The 23,493-nt window shown below is 55.6% G+C and overlaps 2 protein-coding genes across 5 annotated transcripts in view; both read left to right on the top strand.

The window, feature by feature from the left end:
- The first annotated feature begins 351 nt into the window (after positions 1–351).
- On the top strand, positions 352–7,741 carry SCARF1 (scavenger receptor class F member 1). The gene is made up of 11 exons (XM_064728944.1): positions 352–497; positions 1,173–1,234; positions 1,502–1,603; positions 1,722–2,247; positions 2,660–2,878; positions 2,961–3,089; positions 3,176–3,279; positions 3,464–3,575; positions 3,652–3,776; positions 3,907–4,044; positions 4,345–7,741. Exons 1-11 carry the CDS (start codon positions 403–405, stop codon positions 5,343–5,345), a joined length of 2,613 nt encoding a protein of 870 aa, XP_064585014.1. The 5' UTR covers positions 352–402; the 3' UTR covers positions 5,346–7,741.
- Positions 7,742–9,423: 1,682 nt separating this feature from the next.
- SLC43A2 (solute carrier family 43 member 2) overlaps positions 9,424–23,493 on the top strand; it is a 32,730-nt gene continuing 18,660 nt past the window's right edge. The window contains exons 1-5 of one of the 4 annotated variants that reach the window (XM_064728948.1): positions 9,424–9,442; positions 11,536–11,737; positions 18,555–18,744; positions 19,693–19,748; positions 20,418–20,494. In XM_064728948.1, the coding sequence (XP_064585018.1) occupies positions 11,578–11,737; positions 18,555–18,744; positions 19,693–19,748; positions 20,418–20,494 (483 nt within the window). In that variant the 5' untranslated portion in view covers positions 9,424–9,442; positions 11,536–11,577. Of the gene's footprint in view, positions 9,443–9,556; positions 9,706–10,065; positions 10,154–11,535; positions 11,738–18,554; positions 18,745–19,692; positions 19,749–20,417; positions 20,495–23,493 lie in introns of those variants that run through there. The other 3 variants (XM_064728947.1, XM_064728945.1, XM_064728946.1) reach the window with 3 other exon arrangements.

Raw genomic sequence — 23,493 nt, 5'->3', positions numbered from 1 at the left:
GCTTGAGGCAGGGGGTGGCGCTGGATGTTTGTTTGGGTTGGGGGGACCTTGGCTAAAGCAGTTTTGGGGACGATAGAGGATGTCACAAGGGGAGTGGGGTGGCACAGGTGAGATGTTCAGGCAGGTGCCAGCCCCGTGTGGCTGTGTTGAGCTCCTGGATGTCCCTTTCCATGGCAGGATGGCAGCCAGGGCCAGAAATAGCCCGGGCAGCATTCCCTGCTCCCCCTCCCCGCCGCACCCCTGCGCCTGGATCGGGCGCCTCCTCCCGCGTTTCCTCAGGAAGAAACCCAAGGCTGGAGGGAGGAAGAGGCCGCCCCGCGGGTGGGACGGGACAGACGGGACAGAGGGACACCAGCGTGGGGCTGGGGAGCCACCAGGACGGGGGCCCTGTGCCCTGCTGGGATGGAGAGCGCCCGGCCCATCCTCTGCCTGCAGCTGTGGCTGTGGGTGCAGAGCTCTGCCCAGGAGCTCGACCCTGAGGGCAGGAACGTCTGCAGGTGAGTGCCACGGGGGTCCCCACCTGTGCCATCTCCTGGGGACTCTCAGCAGCCCCAGAGGGTCGCTGTTCATCCCTCCTCCCGTGGACAGGGATGTGCAGCCTGGCACAGGGTGGGTGCAGGCTGGGGAGGTGCTGGGGAGTGTGGCTGGGGCATATCTGGGCATTTGGGGCATCAGATCCCTTCTCCAGGGTTTATTTCTTATTCACCATCGGAGTGCAGGGCAACGGGGCAATATGGGACCATGGCAAAACTCATCGTGGGGAAATGTCGCTGTAGCAAACCCCAAAGAGCTTTGGGACTGATGTCCCCCCAATTTATTGCCACTCCCATTGTCTCCCATCAATGGTGACGCCTTTCATGACCTTCACTTCGGTGCCTCATTTCTGCACTGCTGGTGAAGCTTTGAGCCTCTCCCAGGGCAAGGGACACCCGGCCCGGCTCCGTGGGGACATTCCCAGCGCTGCGGGCAGCCCAGCCCATCCCAGCCCTGCCGCCCACTCGGGCAGCAGCCTCCTAAATTTCCTTCTATTTTTCTGGTTTCCTTCCGGAGCATTGCCCTGGGGGCCACGCCGCCTTGTCAGCACTGGGGCAAGGATCGCTGTGCCTCGGCCGGGGCCATGGAGCCGCCCTGGCCCCCCGGGCCTGGCTCACACCCCCCGGTCTCTCCCGCAGGTTCGCGGCCGGCCCGGAGTGCTGTCCCGGCTGGCGGCAGGAGGGCAGGGCGTGCACGGTCGGTGAGTGATGGATGGGGTGAATCCCAAAGCGTGGTCCCCATGCTCATCCAGGCGGATCCTCTGAGTGTTGGGGAAACCCTCAGCTCTCCTTGAGAGAGGTCCTGCTCCGAGGGGAGCCCCAGCTGATGGTGCTGCAGGGTGATGGGATGGAGCGGGAAGCGGGATGGTGCTGTCCCTGGGAATGCTGTCCCTGCAGGAGCTGGGTGGGTGGCAGGTGGGGTGTGAGCCCCAGTCAGAGAGAGCTGAGTGCCTTTCCTGCCACAACAGCCGTGTGCGAGGGGGAGGACGCCTGCAGAGAGGGCGAGGTGTGCGTGAAACCCGGGCTGTGCCGCTGCCAACCCGGCTTCTTCGGAGCAGACTGCAGCTCCCGTGAGTGCCCTCCCCGCGCCCAGCCCCTGCCATCCATCCCCCTGTAAATCCAGCTGGATGCTCGGGGGGCTGCCGGGCTTCTTTCTCCCCATCCTGCCCGTGTCCTTTCCCCTGGCAGGCTGCCCCGAGCAGTACTGGGGCCACGACTGCAAGCGGAGCTGCCCGTGCCACCCCAACGGGCGCTGCGACCCCGCCAGCGGCCGCTGCACCTGCGACCCCAACCACTGGGGAGGGCTGTGCCAGTTCCCGTGCCAGTGCGGCCCCCACGGCCGCTGCGACCCCCTGAGCGGCGCCTGCCACTGCGAGCCGGGCTGGTGGGCACCCAACTGCAGGAAGCAATGCCCGTGCAACCCCTCCACGTCGCAGTGCGACCCCCTGAGCGGGCTGTGCCGCTGCCAGCCGGGCTGGTGGGGCCGGAGGTGCAGCTTCAAGTGCTCCTGCAATGTCTCGCCCTGCGCGCAGGAGACGGGCAAGTGCGAGTGCCTGCCTGGCTACTGGGGACCGGCGTGCCAGCGGCGCTGCGACTGCGGGCACGGCTCCTGCAGCCCCGCCAGCGGCCACTGCACCTGCGAGCCCGGCTACCAGGGCAGGAGCTGCCGGGAGCCCTGCCCGGCGGGGAAATACGGCTCTCAGTGCGTGCACAGGTGAGATGGGGGAGCCGCGGGATCCAGCGGGCTGCAGTCACACCCTGGGGGAAGGCACTGTGCCTGTGTCTGTCCCTTTGGCTGGGCAGGGAGACCTGTCCTGGGTTTGAGCATCCCAGGGTGGATGCAGCATCAGTGTTGTCCCAAAAGAAACACCTCGCTAATGTCAGTGTCACCCTAAAATCTGATTGTCCTTAATCTCGCTCCCCATGGTGATAAAGCAGCACCTCCCAACTCAGAACATTCTGTGATTCTGCTGCTCTCCTCTCCTCTTGCTACCACAGAGCATTAGGCACCACTGTGTATTTCCCCTCGGTCCAAAATGATGCTCAATGATTTTGTGGGGTGAAAGCTGCTTTTTAGGGGTACAAAGGTTGGGCGTTGTGACCCCAGTGCCTCTCTGCCCACACAGCTGTGGGAGCTGCAAGCGCAGCCAGCCCTGCTCACCCGTGGATGGTTTCTGCCTGGCCTGCCAGCCCGGCTGGAACGGGACCCTCTGCAAGGATCCCTGTGCTCCTGGATTCCACGGGGATGGCTGCCTCCAGCCGTGTCCCCGCTGCCTGCACGGGGAGCCCTGTGACCCCCAGACCGGGTCCTGCCTGCGCTGTGACCCCGGCTGGACGGGACCCAGGTATGCCCAGGGTGAGCCCCCTGGTCCCTGGGGTGTCCCTGCTCTGGGATGCAGTCACTGATGCTTTGCTCTGTTTTGGCAGCTGCAACATCTCCTGCCCTGTGGGCACCTTTGGTGATGGCTGCCAGTTCCTCTGCCCTGAGTGTGTTTCAGGGAGCTGTGACCCCGTGACAGGAGTTTGCATCTGCCAGGCAGGCTACTGGGGAGACAGGTAACACCAGGAAAATTCTGGGAGTGGGGCTGGGCTGGAGCCTTGCTCTCTCTGGGGGTATTTCCCTCCTTTCCTCTCTTTTCCAGCTGCAACAACACCTGTCCTGAGGGCTATTTTGGAGTGAATTGTTCCTCACCCTGCCAGTGCTCCCGGGGGACCTGTGACCCTGTGCAGGGTGACTGTGTGCTGAGTAAGATTACCCTCACATTTCTGGGCAAGGGATGGTCACATCCTCACTGGGGAAGGTGCTGGGATGCATCCTGGTGCCTCCTGGCCCCACTGGGAGTTGTCAGCTCCTGCTCTCTTTCTGCAGGGCTGTTCTGTAGGTGTCACAGCCACAGGACATGCCAGACTCAGCCCGTCTCCTCACACAGGTTTGAAGGACCATGGAGCCCTTGCAGCTGCCATCCTTGTCCCTCTCCTGCTGCTGCTGCTCTGTGTTGCCTGCTGCTGCTGTGGTGCCGGCTCAGCAGATGCCAGAGACAGGTATTTTTTCACATTTTTCAGCCTTTGACACAAACCCCATGTCCTGTATCCCTTGATGTCCATCTCTGCTCTGCAGGGCGGCTGTGTCGGACGATGGTGTGCTGGCCAGGATGAAGCACCACGTGCAGGGGGTGCTGGCCAACCTCAGTGCTCTCATGCCCTGCTTTAACCTGGGCACCTCAAAACTTCCCAAAGTCACAGGTGAGCAAAGCAGAGCTGCCCACAGCCCTTCCAGAAGTGCTGCACTCTCTGTCTGGGGGGAAGCCTGAAACCCCTCTCCTCTGAGCACCCTGGGGTGCTGGAGTTCAGCTGGGTGTCTTTTCTTCCCCAGTTTCCCACCACGACATGGAAATCCCCTATAACCCCAGCTTCATCGAGCCCCCATCGTCTGCGTGGGTTTCAGACAGCTCCTTCTCCTCCTTCGACACCGACAACGAGGGACCCGAGTACTCCGTCCCTCCCAGAGAAGGTGACGCCCATTGCTGCTCCTCCTCCTCCTCTCTGCTCACCTCTGGGGTCAATCCTGGCCGTCCCAGGGAGCTGTGCTTGGCTCAGACATTGTTTATTTCCTTGTCCTTGTTTTCCTGTCTGCAGGGCTGTGTTTGGCTGCGTGAGATGGGACGTGCCCAGTGGGGCAACCCCATTTCACAACCTCCTCCTTGGGAAACGTTCCCAGGGACAATCCTATTGCATCAGCTCCTGTCCCAGTGTCCCCGATTATGTCCCCGGGCAGGGTGGCAGCTCTAACACGTGTCACCTTGTCCCACAGGCATCCCGCTGCTGGGCGGGGCAGAGCTGCAGGACGGAGCATCCCCCGCTGCCGAGGCGCTCCCGGACCCGTCCGCCTTCGACTCCGAGGATGTCTCTCAGCCCTTCGCCATCCCCCGCACCTCCAGCATCGCCAAGGCCAAGCGTCCCTCTGTGTCCTTCGCCGAGGGGACAAAATTCGGGGCTGCCGAGACGCCCAGCCCCAGCAGGAAGCCCAAGGCTCCGTGGGGCCCATCCAGGCTGACCCCACCGCCGGGGGATGCGGCGGCCGAGCCGCCCAGCGAGAGCCCGGCCAGCGATTGCTACGAGAACGCCGAGCCCCTCAGCAAGGGGGACGAAAGCCACCGGCCATCGCCCCGGGCCACGCCGGGGGGACGCCGCAGGGTGGTGTCCAGCACCAGGCATGTGGCGCAGAGAGTGGAGGCGCTGGAAGCGGCTGCGAGATGCGGCAGCTGGGAGGCCAAGGGGAAGGAACCCAATGTCACCACCATCTACATGATGGTGGGAACGGCAGGGCACGACCCCAAGGCGGAGGGGAGTGGCGAGGGACCGGTCCAGGCTGTGCTGAAGCGTCTGGGCAGCTTGCAGAAGGGCAAGTGGTCTGCGAAGGAGGAGCCCAAGGTGAGGAGGAGCATGGAGGCCATTCAGAAACCTCCTCGCCGGGCTCTGGCGCAGCGCAGGGACTCGGAGAACGGCTGCAAGCAGAGGGAGAGTGTGCCGGGGGCTCCTGCCGAGCCAGCCCCGGGCAAGCAGCAGCAGCATCCCGCTGCCAAGAGACTGTCCCTGCTCCTCGCATCTCTCTCGTCAAAAAGCACCGGTGCCCAGGACGGGGCCAGCGAAACGGCAGAGAAGGGGAAAAGCCCGGAGTTAGTTGGCAGCCTGGAAAGGAAGGGACAGGATGCCGCGGAGGAAGAGCCGAAATACGAGAACGTGGCCAGCAGCGGAGCTGAATCGCCCTCCGGCCCCGGCAAGGAGCTGCCGGGCAGCGCTCCGGGCACCTGAGGCGGCACCGCCCGGGCTGGGGCCGCGGGAGCACCGCGCTCTCCAACCCCGGCCTGGGCAGCCGAGCGCGCTCCGAGCTGGGAACTGGAGGAGCATCGAGCCTTCCTGGCGACCCTCTCAGCTCCAGAGCTGTGAACTGGAGGAGCATCGAGCCTTCCTGGTGACCCTCTCAGCTCCAGAGCTGTGAACTGGAGGAGCATCGAGCCTTCCTGGTGACCCTCCCTGCTCTGGGACCACAGTGGGGACAGCCCGTGGGGTTGTGGTGCTCGAGGGCTGTTTTCTGCTCCTCGCTGCCCTACCAGCCCCACTTGTGGCTGCACAGCCCCGGGGGACAGCAATGCTCTGGATGCTGTGGTGGCTCCCTCAAGCCCCTGTCACCACTGGGGACATACCCAATGTAGGGCTGCTGAGTGCTAGGAAATGCATGCACAAAATCCACTCTCACCCCATCAGTTTTCACCTTTCCCTGCCCCAATTCCCCTGAGCCTCTTGCTGGAAAGGTGCTTCTCACTGAAGGGGAATATTTTGTGGAGCTGGGCTGAGGAGAGATGATGGGCTGTCACAAGCAGCTTCAGAGAAAATTAATTTTAGCTGCTTATCTCAAAGGGTATCTGGGTCTGCAGGGGTTTATCTGTGTGGCTCTGGCTTCTGTGGCAGGCCCTGGCTGCCTTTGCTTCCATGTGGAAAAGCTCATGGCAGGACACAGGGGATAGTGACAGCCTTTTAAACTCCACACAGTTCCAGGCTGCAGTTGTGCAAACATGGCAGCTGGGCAGTGACCATCAACCTGTGCACCTGGTTCTGTGCTGATAAGGATGGAAGTTGCCTGGAAAATGGGATTTCCACGGGTGCCCTAAGCTCCTGCCACCTCCCACGCCTCATTCCTGCTGTGAAGGCAGCTGAGATGCTAAAGAGGATTTGCAGAGTGATCTGGTTTTAGATGTATCTAAGTAGTAGAAGGTTTTTGTGTATTTTTTTCTCTGTTATTTCACTTGGTGTGAAAGCCTTGGAATGAAAATTAAATGCCCTTCAGGAGATGGGTTTCCCAGCCGCCCTTTGAGTCAAAGATATAACCAGGAATATTCTCCAGAGTGTGGAAACTGTCAGCAGCCTCAGGCTTTCCGTTTGGGAAATTTTTTTTTAGATTTTCTGTCTCTGTTGAAATCTGAATTCTCACTCACTGAGCTGAGCCCTGTGCAGAGCCCAGGACTGGAGTGCAGGAGGAATGTGAGTGGGCTGTGAGTGTCCAGAGCCCCTCTGCTCAGCCTGCACCTCACACATCATGTGGAGAGCTCCACATGAATCCTTCTGGTCTGGCACTGCTCAGCTGGGCTTCAGGGTTTGGGGTGTTTCAGAAAAACAGTGGTTTTGCTTTTTTCCTTTTGCTTCCCATGGGTGCTTCTCCACAGCACAAGGCACCAAATCCCCACAGTCTGACATGGCTGAAGCTTCCAGTTTTGCAACCAGCACAAAGCACCCTTTCCTGCAGTGGAATCATCTGCTGCTGGGATTATAACACCAAATATTCTGGCATCCAAATAAAACTGCTCATCCTGGCAGGACTGGAGCAGCAGCCTGTTCTGCACGGGCTTGCTTTTGTTTTGACACCATTTTATGACAGCAGCAGGGACAGTCCCACATTTGATTTATAAGCAGCCATTTTTTTTCCCTAATGGGATGGATATTTTGAGCCTGTGAGCTGAGCAGTGCTGTGCCAGAAGTGAACACCACGTGAGCCAGTTCACTCTGGGTGCAGCATGTAAATAGCTGACAACAACCTGACAGCCTCAAACCAGCCCCTGGCTTGAGAAAATGCTGCTGCTGGGAGAACCTTCCTTGTCCATGGAGCCAGGATGTTTCCCCTGCTTGAAGATGAAGCATCTTGGCCGTGTCTGGGCAGTGAAAGGGAAATGAGCTGCAAATTTCCAGCGTGTGGCTGCCCATGCACGCTCCTGCAGCGTGGCTGCGCTGGTGCTGCTTGCTGGGGATGCTTCTGTCGGGTTAGCTCTGGGTGTGGGAGGTCTGCAAGGCAGAGCTGGCTGGGGAATCTCTTCCCGTGCTGGATTTCTGACTTTGCAGAGCTGCTGCAGCGTTTGGAAGGCAGGCAGTGGGAAGGGATCCATGTGCAGGTGCTGTCTGTGAGCAGAGAGGTGTCTGTGTGCTCTGCTGGGGCAGGAGCAGAGGCTGGAGCTGTTCCTGGGGTCTGTGCCATGGTGGTCTGTCCTTGTCATCCTGTCAGCCCTGTCATCTCCTTTCCCAAACTGCCCAAGCCTTTGAGGAGCACCGCATCATTTAGCCCAGTGGCTGTGCCAGAGCAGGAGCTGCCACCTCCCTCCCAGCTAAACTCATTCCTGGCCAGTTTCTAAAAACACATCTCTGTGTCAGTGCTGTTCTTCGGCTTCACTTTATTTTTTTTCTCCCCATGCTGTTTACTCAATCCCTGGGGTATTTATAGCTGGCCACGGATCACCTGATAGCTTTTCTCCTTCTAGGATAGGAAAACTGAGCCCTCCCTGCTCTTGCTGAGGCAGAGGGTTCCCGTGACCCCGAACAGCCTCGGAACCCTCCTCACGCTCCTCCCCGTCACAGTTTGTGTTTCTTGGACACAGCAGCCAGGTCTGGGTGCTGAGGTCTCCTGGGTCTCGTGCTGCCTCAGCCTTCTTCTACCTCTGTTAAACACCTGGCACCAATCCAGGCTGCCTTGTTTTCTTTGGGCTTTTTGTTTGTTTGTTTGCATTGGCTTAAATCCACTTTCCAGCTGTTGAAACGTTTGATCCCTCTCCCACAGCCAAGGCCGGGGAGTTTCCTCTTCCCACCCGCCACAGGGATGGAGTGGTGGGGACACGTCCGTCTGCCTGGGGCCCTCTACTTCCTCTGGGGTGTTTACCTGCCACAAACGCTGTTTTCATCTGCTTTGGATGAAAAAATATCCCCTCTAAATATTCTAGGGATTTATGGCCACGTCCTCTGAGCCAGGACCTCCCTATTGAGGGAAGGATTTATGGAAGGTCTAGAAATACCTCAGAGGAATTCTCTGAAAAATAATTTAACAGAAAAAAGGAAGGCAGAGTTGTGGTGAAGTCAGATGTGAAGCTGGCTTGTAATGATATTACTTTATTTCATTAAACTGGGCTGTATCCCTAGCAGTGTGATCAACAGGTTTAGTGAGGGGATTTTCCCCCTTTACTCTGCTCACCTTAAAGTATTGTGTCCAGTGTGAGGATTCCAACATATAAAGGACAGGATGTGTTGGAGCAAGGCTAGAGGAAGCCACAATGATGATCAGAGGCTGGAGCAGCTCTGCTATGGACAGACTGAGGGAGCTGGGGGTGTTCCGCCTGGAGAAGAGTACATGGAAACCTTATAGCACTTCCAGTACCTAAAGGGGATCCGAGAGAGCTGGAGAGGAACTTTGGACAAGGGATGGAGTGACAGGACAAGGGGGAATGGCTGACAGGGGGCAGGCTTAGATGGGATATTGGGAAGACATTCTTGGCTGTGAGGCCCTAGCACAGGTTGCCCACAGAATCTGTGGCTGCCCCACCCCTGGAACTGCCCAAGACCAGGTTGGATGGGGCTTGGACCAGCCTGATCTGGTGGCAGGTGTCCCTGCTTATGCCAGGGAGTGGAATGAGACGATATTTTACATTCCTTCCAACCCAAACCTTTCTGTGACTCTTTGAGTGAGCTGTGCCATGAGGGTGGTCAGCCTAGGGCTGCTTTGGCTGCTGCTCCCAAAATACCCTTTTAATGGGGTGGAGCAGCTTCTCAGGTCTCTCTCCTTGAGCAGCCCAGGCAGACTTCGCAGGACCGATCCGGTGCCCGTGCCCACAGCAATGCCGCGGGTGCCGTTCCCCACACGGCTCCCCATACCCGGCGGGGCTGTTCTCCCTCACAGCAGCCGCTTCGCGGTGCGGCTCCCGCGGCCGCCGCCCGGGGCCGGCGGAGACCGGCGGAGAGCGGCAGCAAAGCCCGCGGGGCGGTCTCGCTGTCCCCGGGCCGGGCCGGGCGGGGGAGCCGCTTCACCTCCGCCGCCGAGCCCGAGGTTGTCGCTTTTCGCTTTGCCCTGGAAGGCGGCGAGCCCGACCACAGCTCGGGTGTGTGTGTATATCTGTGTCTGTGTGTGCGTTTGAGGGTCTGTGTGTGTGTGAGGGTGGGCGCGTGTGGGAGTCTGTGCGTGTGAGGGTGTGTGTGTGTGGGTGTGTGTGTGTGTGCGTGTGAGGGTCTGTCTGTGTGTGTGAGGGTCTGAGTGTGAAGGTACTGGGGGTACCTGCACACCGGGAGGGGTCCCGTGGAATATCGAGGCGTACTACAGGAGTACCGGAGGAGAAAATTACCAGGGGATACCTGGGTGTGAGAGGTACTTGGGGGATAGCAATGAGTAGTTATCGGGGGTTACCGGGGGGAAGAAATGGGGAGATTACTGGGAGAAGATATCGGGGGGTACTGGTGGGAGAGAGCGGGGGGTACCATGGGGATCCCGGGGTAAAATACCGGGGGGTCCCGGGAGGAAATATGGGGGATCCCGTGGGGGGATCTCGGAAGTATCCCGGGGGTCCCGGGCTAAGATCCCGGGTGGATCCCTTGGGGATGTGAGGGGGTCCGGTGAGGGGGTCCCGGGGGGGGCCCTGAGGAGGCGGGAGGGGGGTGCGCGAACAGGCACGTGCCCCAGCGGCAGCGGCGCGCACGGCCATTGGCTGAGGCGGCGGCCAATCAGCGGGCGCGCCTGTTTTGCCTCGGAGGCCGGATAAAAAGCCCGGGTGGGACCGCGGCGGAGCGGAGCGGGCGCGGCACCGGCGGTGAGCGGGGCGCGGACCGGGGGCGGCGGGGGCACCGCACCGGGGACTGCCGGGGGGTTTGCATGGGAGAGAGGGGGCGCTGCGGAGGGTGGGGGGCATCGGGGCATTCACGCGTGGGAGTGGCTAGGCTGCGGAGGGAGAGCGGATGGAGAGGGGAGCGTGGGTGGGGGGCTGCATGGCGAGGAGGGAGGGGATGCTGCGGGGCTCTTTGGGGGATGCTGCGGGGCAGTTTGGGGTGTGGGATGCTGCCGGGCTCCTTGGGGGTGCTGCGGGGCTCCCTGGGGGTGTGGGATGCTGCGGGGGTGATGTGGGGGTGGGCTGTGCTGGGAGACACTGGGGGACCGCTGGCAGCGGGGACAGCGGGCTGCGGCTCTTGTCGCAGAGAGGATGGCGGGGCTGGGGAGGGGGCTGTGCAGGGATGAGGAAGAGGAGGAGGTGATGGAGGAAATGCGTTGTGGGCTGTGCTGGGGCAGCGGGCCTGCGCTGTGGGTGAGGGGGGGCTCTGAACCGGCTTCTGTGGCTGGGAGGGAGCCCTGACCCCCAGGCATCGCTGCTGGGTCACACCTGCCAAAGCACCCGGTGCTGGTGTCCCCAATAAGGGCAGCTGCCCTGGCTGCTGTGTGGCCAGCTGCTTTCCCCACAGTGCAGCCTGAGGTGTGCCTGGGCTGGGAAAAGCCTCAGCTTGGCTCCAAAGGGCCACCTGCCTTGCGACACTCGGGGCTCCCCAGGGTCAGGTTGTCCCCTTGGCCAGGTGTGTTCCCCAATTTGCTCGCTCCCGTGGGTTCCAGGGACTGGCACAAGTGGAGCTGGGCACAGTAAATGCAGCTCCAGCATCTGGGGCAGCCTGGAGATGCCACTGAGCTGCGGTGTCTCACAGCTGGCTGGTCTGGCAGGCAGCAAAAATGCTCCTTGGTGATATATTGTTGATAAACTGCATGTATAGACCCCTCTGCACCTTCCAGAGCAGGTCTGTGCCTTTGCACAGGGCAGAGCAGACCTGGTGGGTCTCTGAAGCCACCTCTGGGATGTGGGGCTGTGTCCCCATCCCAGCCTGATGGCAGTGGGGACATCAGGGTCCTGTCCTGGCATTTATTCCCTGTGGGCTGTTTGCTGCATTTTCATTCCTGCTGCTCGGGCAGTGGAACAGAGTCCTTGAGCAGAGCCCTGTGTCACTGAGCGAGCACCCAGGGGCTCTCCAAGGGCACCTGTGCCTCCCCCATCCCCTGCAGGTCCCTTGGCAGGCTGGCACCTGCACAAACCAGTTCTGTACTGGAGTCCCTGCCATCCAGCAGGCAGCTCTGCCTGGGTGCTCAGTGAGGACATCCCTTAAACCACGGGGGTTTTTCATGTTCTCTGAGCAGCGTGGGCTCACTGGGCGTTGCTCCCTGCAGGTTCTGAGGCTCTGAAGGAGGAGGCCACCCCACCAGGCAGCCATGGCCCCCACGCTGGCCACGGCGCACCGGCGGCGCTGGTGGATGGCGTTCACGGCCATCATCGAGAACCTGCTCTTCTCGGCTGTCCTGCTGGGCTGGGGGTCCCTGCTCATCATGCTGAAGGCTGAAGGGTTTTATTCCTACCTGTGCTATGGCCTAGGTAAGCATTTTTTGGGCTCGTGTTGGGGTGAGGTGCTGCTGAGGTTTGCTGGTGGGGTTCCCTGGTGCAGGGGCGTGTGGAGGTGGTTGGAGGAGGGCTGAGCTCCATGTTGATCCCAGGGGAGAAGGAAAGGGATTTGTGCTCCTTCCCAAAGGCAGTGGCATCCTGGTGATGGTGCAGTGTGCCTGGAGGTGCTGTTGTTTTGTAGGGTGGCTGGGAAAAGGAGCTTTAATGATGGGATAAAGCTTTTCTGGATGGCCTTTTCTACTTGGCCATGAGCTCTTCCTCTGCAAAGGCTGGAGGATGGTGATTTTTGGGGAGGCTATCCTGGGTTTATAAGAGGAACTTTGTCCTTAGTGGTGAGAAAACAAGGAGTATGGGTGGCAGTAATATCAGGGCAGTCCAGTGCTGCTGTTGAGGAGAATTTGCAGAATTAAATACTGCTGATCATTCCTCTCCTCCTTCAGGCACCCAGGATGTGCTCAAGCCAGGCTGTGTTTCTGTGAGGGCTTGAGATTTACCCTCTGGGCCAGCCAGAAGTGACTGTCCCTGCTGCAGACACAGCCTGGAAGGGGAAAGATAAATCTGTGGTGTGGGAATGGTAATCTGGGAAAACAGCCTGGAGGTGGACATCTGTCCCCAGCCTGGGCATGGAGGGAATTGTGCACCCCACAGAGTGTTTGGGTGGTCAGTGGGGTTAAAAGGAGCCCCAGGTAAAGGTGTGGTGTGGATTTGTGGTGGCTGAGGGTTTGCACGTGCTCAGAGGAGGGGAGGGCAGAGTGAAGAGAGGCAGTTTGGGCTCTGTGATGGGGACTGAGACTGGATCAGCCCATCAGCCCATGGTGGAGGAAGCAGTTGGTGAAAAGAATTGGAAATCAGTGCGGAATGATGGCTGGGAACAGTGGGGGAAAACTGAGGTGTGGGGAAGCAAAGTCCAGACAAAGGTACCTGCGAATGATGTGATGATTTTGCTCATTCATCAGCTGATGGTTTTGCTCATTCATCAGCTGCTTATCTCCCCTGCTTTGTGTACCAGGGCCTGGGTTGGTGCACCTGGCAAAAATGCACGGGTTTGAGCCTTTTATCAGCTGCAGTTTGGCAGCTCCATCTCCATGCTGTGCTCTGCTCTCAGGGCAGTGCTCCCTGTCACTGGTGTCCCCAGGAGCACTCCTGTGTGTGAGGGACACTCCCAGTGCCAGGACACCCTGCAGGACTTCTGTCCAAGGCTGCTGTGTTCCCTCCACACCAGGGAGACTTTGTCACAGCCGAGAGATCACGTTAAACCCATCAGGTGGAGACTTTCTGCCATGCAGATAAAGCACACAGGAGCTGATAAGCAAATGCTGACTGTCTCTGAGAGCAGGCATTTGCTTGTCTGCTTCCTGAGATGTGCTCTGCTGACAAGAACTTCACTGGGGGCCCACCTCCTGCTCTTTGCCTCGGCTGCTTTCAGTTTGTCCCCGATCACTGAGGTTCACCTCGGTTTGTCACTCCTGTTCCCCAACCTGCGGCTTTTTTGGCTCTCCCCTTGGGAGTGCCCATGCCCACAGACCACAGGGAAGATGCAAATGTTTGGACTGCTGTGAAATTGCTGCCCTGGGGGCAACTGCTCCCTCCCTGTGGCCAACCTGTGCCCCGAGGCAAGAAAGCTTAATCCCTGAGAAGAAATTTGTGCAGTCAAATGTTCTCATTGTCCTCAAATATCTGGCCATCACTTCTGAACTCCGTGATGGTTTGTGATGAGCTGTGGGGGCATTAATCTGTGCTGACTCACTTTCATTTCCCTGGGTTTGTCCTCTCTGTAAGAGTTTTGTGGGGAAGACTCCTGGCTCCAAGTGTGTGGAGGCTCTCAATGACCAGCCCCAAACTGAGTTTTGCCTTTGCTGGCATTAGGGTGACCCAGTGGTTGCCTTTTTCAGTGTAACCTATTGAATCCTGCAGCCAAGTTGGCTGGAAGGCTGCTGCAAACAAATCATGACGAGTAGCCTTTGGGCACTTGTTGTTCCTAATGCTGCTGTGGGCATGTAAGTATTGCAAAGGAAAAAAAAAATAGAATTTTCCTAATGAGCCAAAGGTTCTTGGCAGGGCTTTCAGTTTGTCAGCATAAGCTCTTGTACTTTGTGATGCTTTCCAATGAAAGGCAAAACTAGACCTTGTCCCTTCTGCAGGCTCTTCTCTGAAGGTATCAGCAGCTGCCCAGAAAGTGCTGCAGTTCATGAAGGGCTCCTTGTCTCCCTGTTGAATCCCTTGCTTGCCCTTGGCTCCTCCTGTTGGATTTTACTCACCCATTGTACAAATGTAGGGTCCAATGGACTCTTAACTCAGTAACATGAGGGTAGAGATGGACACCTGGGGGGGAAAATTCAAAAAATAACAAAATATTTTTTAGAGCAGTTGTGCAACAGGGCTGGAATGGGGGGTTGTACCCGCTGGGCCACCTCCTGAGGTATGCTTGAAATTCGCTGACAAGGAGCCTGGTAGTAGCACTTTGTTCCCATTTTAATTTTACTACACTACTACTTGGCCTTTAACCAACTGAAGCAGCATCTTTTTATTCCTGCAAGTGCTGACTCCACAGTCTTTATCACCGTTCTGGGCCTTATCAGCTCTGGGGGAATTTGATCAGTCCAGGGCCTTGCCTTGCTATGATGTTTCTGGGACTGGGAAGCTGAACGCTTGGGTCTGAAACATGCTTGAAGAAAGAGAAATGTCCTGAACTTGATAATCTTGCTCACAAAGAGCAGAGATAAGGGGCACAGAGGGCTTTCCTCTAAGACAGGGCTGCAGAGTACCAAAGGGATGATAAGCTAATTCACTTACAGCGAGTTAACGAGCCCTGAAGTGGTCAGAGGGGGAAGGTGCTGCCTTACAGCTCTTTTTCCTTATTTATCTGAGCTCTGGGTGGGGAGCTTGCAGTCTGAAGGTCCCTCACAATCTGGGCAGATATGACAGCTAGGATTTGTGGAAGGGCTGCACGTGTGGGGCTGTAAACAGGAAAAGAGTAAAGGTGGTAAATATTCAGTTTGTACAGGAAACACACTGTGCTGATCAGCAGCTGTCGTGGGAAGGTGCTGGCTGAGAGCAGCTGCAAAATGAAACCACAGCTGGGCAGAGAAGGGGAGTTTGACTGGGACTGTGCCTTGGTCATATGAAGCTTTCAGGCACCCAGAGAAAGGGTCCTGGAAGGGCAGGGAAACCCGAATAAATTGCTTTTGCAGTGGTACAAAGCAAGAACATCTCCTCCCAGTTCCCAGAAGTATGACACCATCCTAAAAAGAGAAAACATGTTCTTATGTGGGCAGACTGCAGAATCAGTTGTTTGCACATGTCTTTCAGTGTGCTATTTTTTTAAACCAATACTCCCTGTTCTTTGCCCTTGATTTCTGTCTTTTTTTTTTTTTCCCTCCATTTTTTTTCTTCTTCTATAAAAAAAAAGAGGAGAAAGATGAGGGTGTGCAGGCTGTGACAGAGCTATTGTCAGGGTGGCTGGGGGTGTCTTGCCTTTTTGACTCAGTCTGCATCTGAAATAAGATGAAAGGAAAGCTGCTCTCTGCTATCTGAGATGGCAGTCACTGCTGGAAAAGCCAGACTCGTTCCTCTGGTGATTTGGTGTGTGTGTGTGTGCCTGGGATTTGAAGAGGTCAGTGAAGAGCAGTTAATGATTGACCTGCTGCTTGGAGAAAGGATGGCTTTGAATGTTCCAGCCTGAACAAATCCCGGCAATGATCTTGACACAAATGATTACCCAGGCAGCCTTCTCCTTACCTAAGCTGTCATTCTTTAAATAGTAACTTGAACTACTAATTGGGCAGTAGAAATCCTGCTGCTTGTGTGGGGAGTGCTGTAAAAATAGGCAGCAATGTTCTTGTAATTGCTGGTAAAGACTTGTAGCTTCTGCTGCCTTGTCAGTGAGGCAGCAGTGAGTGAGCACAGCCCTGTGCTGCTGCCCTGCCTGGTTGTGACACCTCGAGTGCTGCATGCAGGAGGATTTGGGGAGGGCAGCACCTTGGGCACAGAGCCAGTCCTTGCCCAGAGCAGTTTTCCAGATGGAGCCAGGCACGTAGGAGATTTTGCCGGGAGTGTGGCACGCACCGATCTGGAACGGGATCTGAGCTGGGATTGAGGGGAAGCTGCTGCTTGCTGCAGCCAGGTGCACGAGGTAGGTGAGTAGTTAGGCAGGTTCTCTGCCCAGTGAGCCCCTCCTAGCTGCATGTCCTGTGCTGCCACTCTCTGTCCTGTGCCAACGAGCTGCTGGCACCCGAATCCCTGCTCGTGGATGAGCCGGCTCTTGGCTGGACCTTGTGCCTGCAGCACACACCTGCAGCCCTTCCAAAGTGTTCTATTTATGGAGGTGGCTCAAAGGATCAGGGGATGTCAGGGTGCCAAGGGCTGCTGGAATCATTTCCATTACGCCTCAGTGGATCTTCTCTTGTTGCTCAGGGGCTGCTTCTATTTTCACAAACAATTTGTATTTCCACATAGCGCTGTTGCCTGGCCCCTCCTTGGAGCTGGCACCCAGCAGCTGTAAACAAGGTGGTTGGTACAGGCAGGGAGTGAAGTTTGGTGTCCCATTCCCAGCTTTCCAGTGTTCAGAAATGGACACATTTCTTTGCTGTTTCTGAGCTGTGTCCTCACCTCATGCACACTCGTCATGGTGTGTGCTGTGTGAGCTCCTTGGGGACACACAGCAGTGAACACATCAGAACATGAACAGGAATTTGTATTCTCCAGCTTTAAAGGCTGAGTATTCCTGCTTGGAGATCTGTGTGGGGAGGGTTACTGAGGCTTTAACACGTGCAGAAGTTATAAGGTCACTGCACTGTTCGTGTCCCTCCACCCTCCTTCCACTCCTCAGCTGAGCTATCTCTGGAGAGTGCTGACACAGGGAAACTGCTACTACTTTGTCAATTCTCCCCCCCTCCTCCTCTTGTTTTCCCGAGTTTCACCTCTCACCCACATCTGTTTCCTATGAATTTATCTTTGTGGAGAGCCCAAAAGCCTTGATGCTGTGGGTGAAAACTGCAGAGAGGCTCCCACAGTCTGTCCAGGACTGATTCCTAAGGATGTGACTCGGGTGCCTCAGTGCACTGCCCTCCGTGCAGAGGAGATGCTGCTGGTGGCACATGTGACATTTTGGGGATATTTGTTGCTTACTCTGGCTATCCATGGCTAACAGGACAAGAGAAGGGGCAGATTAGGTTATCAGTGAGGAGCACATGGCAGTGGAAAGGAACACAGGCAGCTTGAAGCAATCTTAGCAAAGATGCTGATGGGAGCAATGTCAATGGGGAGAAATGTCCCAGCCCTCCCTGGAGTGCTGGGAGGGGACAGAGGCAGCTCCAAGGCCTCAGATATCAGTGCCTGAATTCCTGCTGATACCTGAAGGCAGGAAGGTGGGGTGAGGTTTGTTTGCAGTAGACACAAAGCTGGGAGGGTGGTGTAGGGCAGCTGGGAGAGCCAGGCTGAAACCAGTAACTGTAGAGGAGCTGGGATTGAGCAGAAGGAACATGCAAGGTGGGGCTGTGCCACCTCCAGAGCTAACACAGGGCAGCCATGGGGATCTCCCCCACCAGCCTCAGCAAGCAGTGGATGAGAAGCCACTGGCACATGAGGGATTCCTGCTAATTAACTAAACCAACCTGGGCTCGCTGGGAATCTCCAGCCTCACTTCATGCTGGTGGTTGTGTCTGTGACTTCTCTCTCTGTTCCTCCTTTAGTACTGAACTTTGTCAGATCAATTATTAAATAAGAAGGCGAGTGTTTGATATCACTGCCTTGCAGCAGCAAGAGAGCAAGTGCTTTGTCATAGCAGCAAAGGTTCCAGATAAGTGTTGGGAGGAGGAGAGCTGGAGTGCACTGGAGCTGTGAGTTAATGGCAGTCTGAAGGCACACACAGCTCACTCGAGGAGTTGTAAGCAGCCTTGGGATAGGCATGTAACAGGAGAAGAGCTGACATGAGGCAGTAAAAGGGAACTTCTTTCCTTTCTTTTTTGTTTTTTTTGAACTGTCCTGTTTCTGTCTTGGTTACACAACGTGGGCTCTGTTCAGCGTGGGAGTTTGCATGCAGAGTTCCTCATGTAAGGGCAAGAACAGAAAGCTGGGAATATAATTGATCTGTGTGACCTAAACTCATTTTGAAAGAATAGAAAATGCTAATTACAGGGTAGGACTTAAAGATGCATCCATGCTTTAAAAAAACAGAGAAGGCAGGTGAGCTGCCAGCCCCCCTGGGAACAGGGTAGTTAAATCCAGGAAGGATTTTTCAGAGCCAGGGCAGTCAAAGCAGGGTGGCTGCTGCAAAGCCATTCTTCATCCTGATGCCTGCAGTGAGGGTAGGAAGCTTTTCATTTGAGCAGGCTGCTGCTCAGTGCCAGGCCTTGTCAGCCTGGTGTCTGGAACCAAAATAACTGATTTGGCTGTAGCTGTCGTTAGTTTTGTTAGGGAGAAGATCTCTGAGAACATGACAGCTGTAGATTAGCAGGACCTTATTTTTGTATCCCTTTGGGTTTAGCAGGGTTTAGTGTTCTGTAATTGCCAGGCCATTGCTGTATAGTTGTTTTAATAAATTAATCAATCTCCATTCCTGGGTTTTTACCCTGCTGCTGCGTGGGATACCTGTCTCATGGCTGTGTTTTCCTACTCAAAGCAGAGCTCATCAGGTTTCCCTCACCCTTCTGCTGCTCTGCTTCTCCATTTCTCACTGATTAGAATAAAAACTGCACTGTGGAGGGCATATGCCCAGCAGGGCTTTTCCCTTCCCTCCTTTGCAGCATTTTAAATCTCATCCTAACACCCTGTCCTCTCTCACCCCATGTAGAGACCACCACCAACACCTCTGAGCTCGACAACAGCACAGCTTCAGAGCACAAATGGCCTTCCTGCAACGCCCAGGATGAGATGCTGAACTTGGCCTTCACCATTGGCTCCTTCCTGCTCAGTGCCATCACTCTGCCCCTGGGGATTGTCATGGACAAGTACGGCCCCCGCAAGCTGCGGCTGCTGGGCAGGTGGGTGTGCAGGGCTCGGGGGAGATGAGGGTTTATCTCCCACCCTGGCTGGGTGCTCTGGGCTCCTGCAGCCTTGGGAAGTGGCTGAGGGATGGGATGTGCACACAGCAGAGCAGCTCTGGGGTGATTTCAGCCAGCACAGTGCATTGCTCCATAAGGGAAGGGCCTGGGACTCGGTGTCCACAGTTGAGCTCTGCAGTGCTGCTCTGTGATCCCTGGCCAGATGGAGCCTGGAGGAAGAGCAGAGTCATTTGTGAGTCAGGGAGGGTAGCTTTCTCCTTGGGCTGGGAGCTATGTCCTGAGAGGCACAAAACCAAGATGTTACATCATTGTTTGCAGGCTGGGGAGTTAACTCAGGGATAAACATGTCCTGTTGCCTTTCCCAGGGCCCTTCTCTTCCATGTGGTGTGTGTTGCTTTCTGCCTCAGACAGTGACATTGTCAACTGCTTCTGTCATGGCATGTAGGGATTAGTGACTTTTGGGATCACTGGACCCCAGCTCTGTTTTAACTGTCACAATTTTAATGTAGTGAACTTGGTTAGAAACCAAACTGGCCTGTGGGCAGAGTGGGAAAAACAGGGCAAGTCTCTGAGTCAGACCCTACCAGAGGGGAGTTGAGTGCTGGGGTTCAGGACAAAAGCTGCTGCTGCTGCCTTTGGTCACCCTGAGGTGAGGGCTGGAAAAAATGTGCTGGAAAACCAGTGGGAATTTGGGTCCAGACAGAGCTGTCAGTGCTGGGTTGAAATGTTCCTGCCCCAGCCCTTGTGCAAAGCTTGCCTGTAATACTTGTTTGCCAGTAATATTTGGGTATTTCCCTGGATTTTTTTTGCCAGCTTCCCTCCCTCTTACAGAAAGTGCCCTGCGAGGTGCTGAGGAGGTGGAAGCAGCTGTAATTGACTGTGGGCAGGGCTGTTTGTGAGAAACTGATGGCTCTGGTTCCCTTGCAGTGCCTGCTTTGCCGTGTCCTGTGTGCTGATTGCGTACGGTGCCAGTAACCCAGACTGTAAGTTGGCATCTTTCTGCTGAGCTGGGAGCATTGCAGGGCTCTGGTTTGGGGTTTTTTGGGGAAGCAAAGTTCAACTGTCACCCCCCCAGTGCTGTACTGGGGTCACAAGCCAAGCAATCAGCCAGGCTGAGGGAGCCAAGTGGCTCTGGGAAGGGCTGGTGTTTCACAACACCGAGCGGAGAGTGCAGCACGGCCAAACGTCTGAGATACCCAGGTCTCTTAGTTTTGTGTTTGGGCAGGGCCAGGTCCTGTAAAGGAGCAATTCCAAACAAGTTCCTGGCTTTTTCAGGGTTGGGAAATAGGTAATAGCACCCAAAGTTAACTGGCTTTTTTAGCAGAGGTAGATGGAGCTGGCTGCTCAAGAGCAGATAGTGAGTGACCCTTTGGATTGTTTGTTCAAGTAAATCTTCCTTTTGAGACCCAGCAGACAAGCTGCATCAGCAAGTCTGTGCCTTAGAGAGAAGGAACCCCTCCATTCCCTGTGAGCTGCCTTGGAGGAGAGCCCTGTCCCTGCCAGTCTGTGTGGCTGGGGAGATGCCTGGTGACATGTCCTGAGGGTGTTGATCCACACAGGTTCCCACATGTCAGGACCAAAGCCTTTAGGGCTCTGCCTCCTTTCCCTCTGCACCCCCGTGGGAGCTGAGGGCAGGTTTTTTATTGTTGCAGCTCTGTCTGTGCTGATATTCATTGCCCTGGCTCTGAATGGCTTTGGTGGGATGTGCATGACCTTCACATCGCTCACGGTAAGTGAAGAGTTACTACCTGACTGCTCTGTCCCTCACTGTGCCTGTGAGCTGGGCTGGCAGGCAGCAGCAGAGAGGATCTTCTGCCTGTGGCTTGAATAGCACGTGTTTGTGTTTGGTACAAAGGGTCACTCACCCTTGGGAGTGAGTCCTTGGTTGTTATTCTAAAGCTTGTTTTCCCCATTCTTTTTTTTTTTTTTTCACCTGCCCTTTGTATTTCAGGTGAAGGTGGGGAGAAAAAAGGAAGTGTTTTTGTCTAGGGCTCATAATGTGCCTGTACATGCAGTGCTCAGCTGCTTGGCACAGGCTGGAGGTGTGTTTGCACTGGATTTAGCACTGACATAGTGCAGGAAGAATCAGCAGGGCACAAACCCTTGCAGCTGGGTATGACCAGCTTTCTGCAAGCACAGTGTGCATCTCGCCCCCATGGCTCTTCTTGATCACAAAAGGTTTTGCTTTTCAGAGGGGTGAGAGTCCCTCAAGGCTTCCTTAGAAATGCTGTGTTGTTGGGTGTGCACAGCCCACTTGGATATGTTCAGGATTGTATGGAAAGCTTTGGTCAACAACTGTCAGCTGGATCTCTGTGTTTTGGGGTTCTTTCTGCCTGGAGGCAGAAGCAGTATCATTCTCCAAATAACTGCTTTATTTTCTGCCTCATTACCCTGATTGTTGTTAGTGTGGCTCAAGCAGGGCTGGGTGGAAAGTCGCCCAGAAAACAAGCCTGGGAAGCACTGCTTTTTTTTTTTTAAATTTTTTTTTTCCCCTGAGCTGTAGTTAAAAACTTTCAGATTTGGACTGCACTACCTTGAACTTGCTGTTAAAGTAAAACTTCCTGTTAAAGTTGCCTCTAATTTAACAGGGCTTAGACACTGGCTGAGGTCCTGAGACATAAATTTGGCGGAGGCTGGCTTTAGAGAGCACTCTGTGTACCATGGTTTTGCTGCTGCTGTTGCTTTCATAGATTCAAATCTTTCAGAACTCTGTGCAGATGTTGCTCTCGCCTTCATATGTGGTGTTCTTCACTGTAAACCTTGGCTGTGACCCCAAGGAACTGTGGGGCAAATGTCATCCTGCTTCAAATAAAAGCAAGGAATAGAGGAGCACCTCAGTAGTGCTGTGGGAGAGGAGAGGATTCCCATCCTGCTGCTGCCAGCATTGATTATTGTCTCCCTGGGTGATTATTAAGGGGTCACGGATTATTTTAGACCCACTGGTGATGAGAGGAGCGAGGGCAGGATAGGGCAGGAGTAGATTGGGTGTGCTGTGCCTTTTAGCAGCACAAGCAAGCAAAGCCACTTATTAGTGCCCTCATTAGTGAGCCAGTTCTGCAGTGCCAAGGAAGAGCAGCAGCAGGAAAAAGGTCAGCTCTTCCAAGAGGAGATCCAAGCCTTGGGGAGCTCTGAAGGAGGCAGGGATGTTGTGAGGCCACGCAGATGCCTCAGGTGGAGCCCATCCCTCAGCGTGTTCTGCAAAGAGCTGGGCTGGCTTCAGGCCTGGCTTCTCCAACCCACAGGCAGGTGTAGCTGCTTGTGCAGCTGCTCTGATGCATTTTGGTACCTGAGGTGTCTAAATGTCATTAAAAATAGCCTCAAGTGGGAGGGAAACACTCCTTTACCTGCACCACAGCAGAGCTGTGCTGCTGCCTGTTAGAGCCAGCTGTATGTTGGTCGTTGGCAGCTCACAGCTTCACCATTGTGCCTGCAAGCTGCACTTGCTGTGTCAGGAACCATCTTGGGCTGTCACAGGGTGATGCCCTGTGGATTCCTTCCAGCTGTGGCCCCTGGGGACAGGCAGGGAGGGACACAGGGACAAGCTCATGGGCTGTGCCCTGAGCACGTGAAAGGGGACACCCAAAAGACCTCTGTAAGGACGTTCATTACCCAGGAGATGATGAGCCCTGCTCCTGCCGGTGCCAGGGGAGCTCGGTCTGGCTGCCACAGCTCACAGCAAGGTGACTCCCTGCTCCTGCCAGCTGCAGGTGACCTGAGCTGCTCCAGGAAACGGCTCAGACCCACTGGTGCCATGGTCCTGCCACCCCAGGCAGGTTTTGGTTGCTGCTTCGTGGCAGGGTGTCCCTGAAGCCCAGCTCGTGGGGTGTCAGGTGTTGACACCTCCTGGGACACGGTGTGATCTGGTGACAGGGACCCTCAGACAGGGATAAACAGGATTAGAGCCTGGGACAGTGCTCCACAAAGCTTTTGCCTCTTGAGTTTAAAGCCTTTTCCAGCAACAAGTCCCCAGGGTATCATGACAGCACATGGCAGGCTGTGGAGCCAAAACAAGCTGCTGCTCCTGGGTGCCTGGGCTGTGGCTTGGGGAGCAGGGGGCAGCCAGCAGAGGCTTCCCAGTTCTGGGAACAAGGTCAGCCTGTGCCTGTTGTTAAAATGCAGAGAGGGGAGATTTCTGCCTCGTGACTTGGTCTTGGCCAATGTAAGTGAAGATTGGAAATGGAAACAGATCTGTGCTGGTGGCTCTGACAGCAACACAGGAATCTGGCGCTGGTTCTGCTCCGAGGCTATTTCATGCAAAGAAATAAACATGTGTGATAAATTACCACAAAGAGCCTTTTATAGATTGTTCTCTGTCCTGTTTTCCTTTCAAAGAACTACAGCTGCTTTGCTCTGATTTTCTGCTGCAAACAGCCCCCTTTAATCAGAGGGGGGGGGACATTTCTGTGTAGGGAATCTTTTTTACTTGGAAATATTAGGAAAACTTAGGGCTCTGTGAGCTTTTGTTTGTTGGAGAATGGGAACAGGAGTTTCCATATGCTTTGGGCAAAGGGGGCAGTTTGAGGCTTTCCTGCAGAACATATTTTTAGTGTCTGTGTAACTTCCAAACACACCCCCAATAGGGAAAACAAAGTTTAATTGAACAAAAATACCATTTTTCAGTAGTCTAGTTCTCAATGCCTTGATTTTTTTTTTTTTTTGCTGTTCTTTCAAACAATCCTTGCAAGAGGAGGGAGACAGCCTTTGGTAGCAATGCTGTGCTGTTTTTTG

Source organism: Zonotrichia leucophrys, chromosome 19, assembly GCF_028769735.1.
Source record: "Zonotrichia leucophrys gambelii isolate GWCS_2022_RI chromosome 19, RI_Zleu_2.0, whole genome shotgun sequence".
NCBI classification, from domain to species: Eukaryota; Metazoa; Chordata; class Aves; order Passeriformes; family Passerellidae; genus Zonotrichia; species Zonotrichia leucophrys.
The sequence above is the reverse complement of the archived record's forward strand: the minus strand, read 5'-3'. Positions and strand labels throughout refer to the sequence as shown.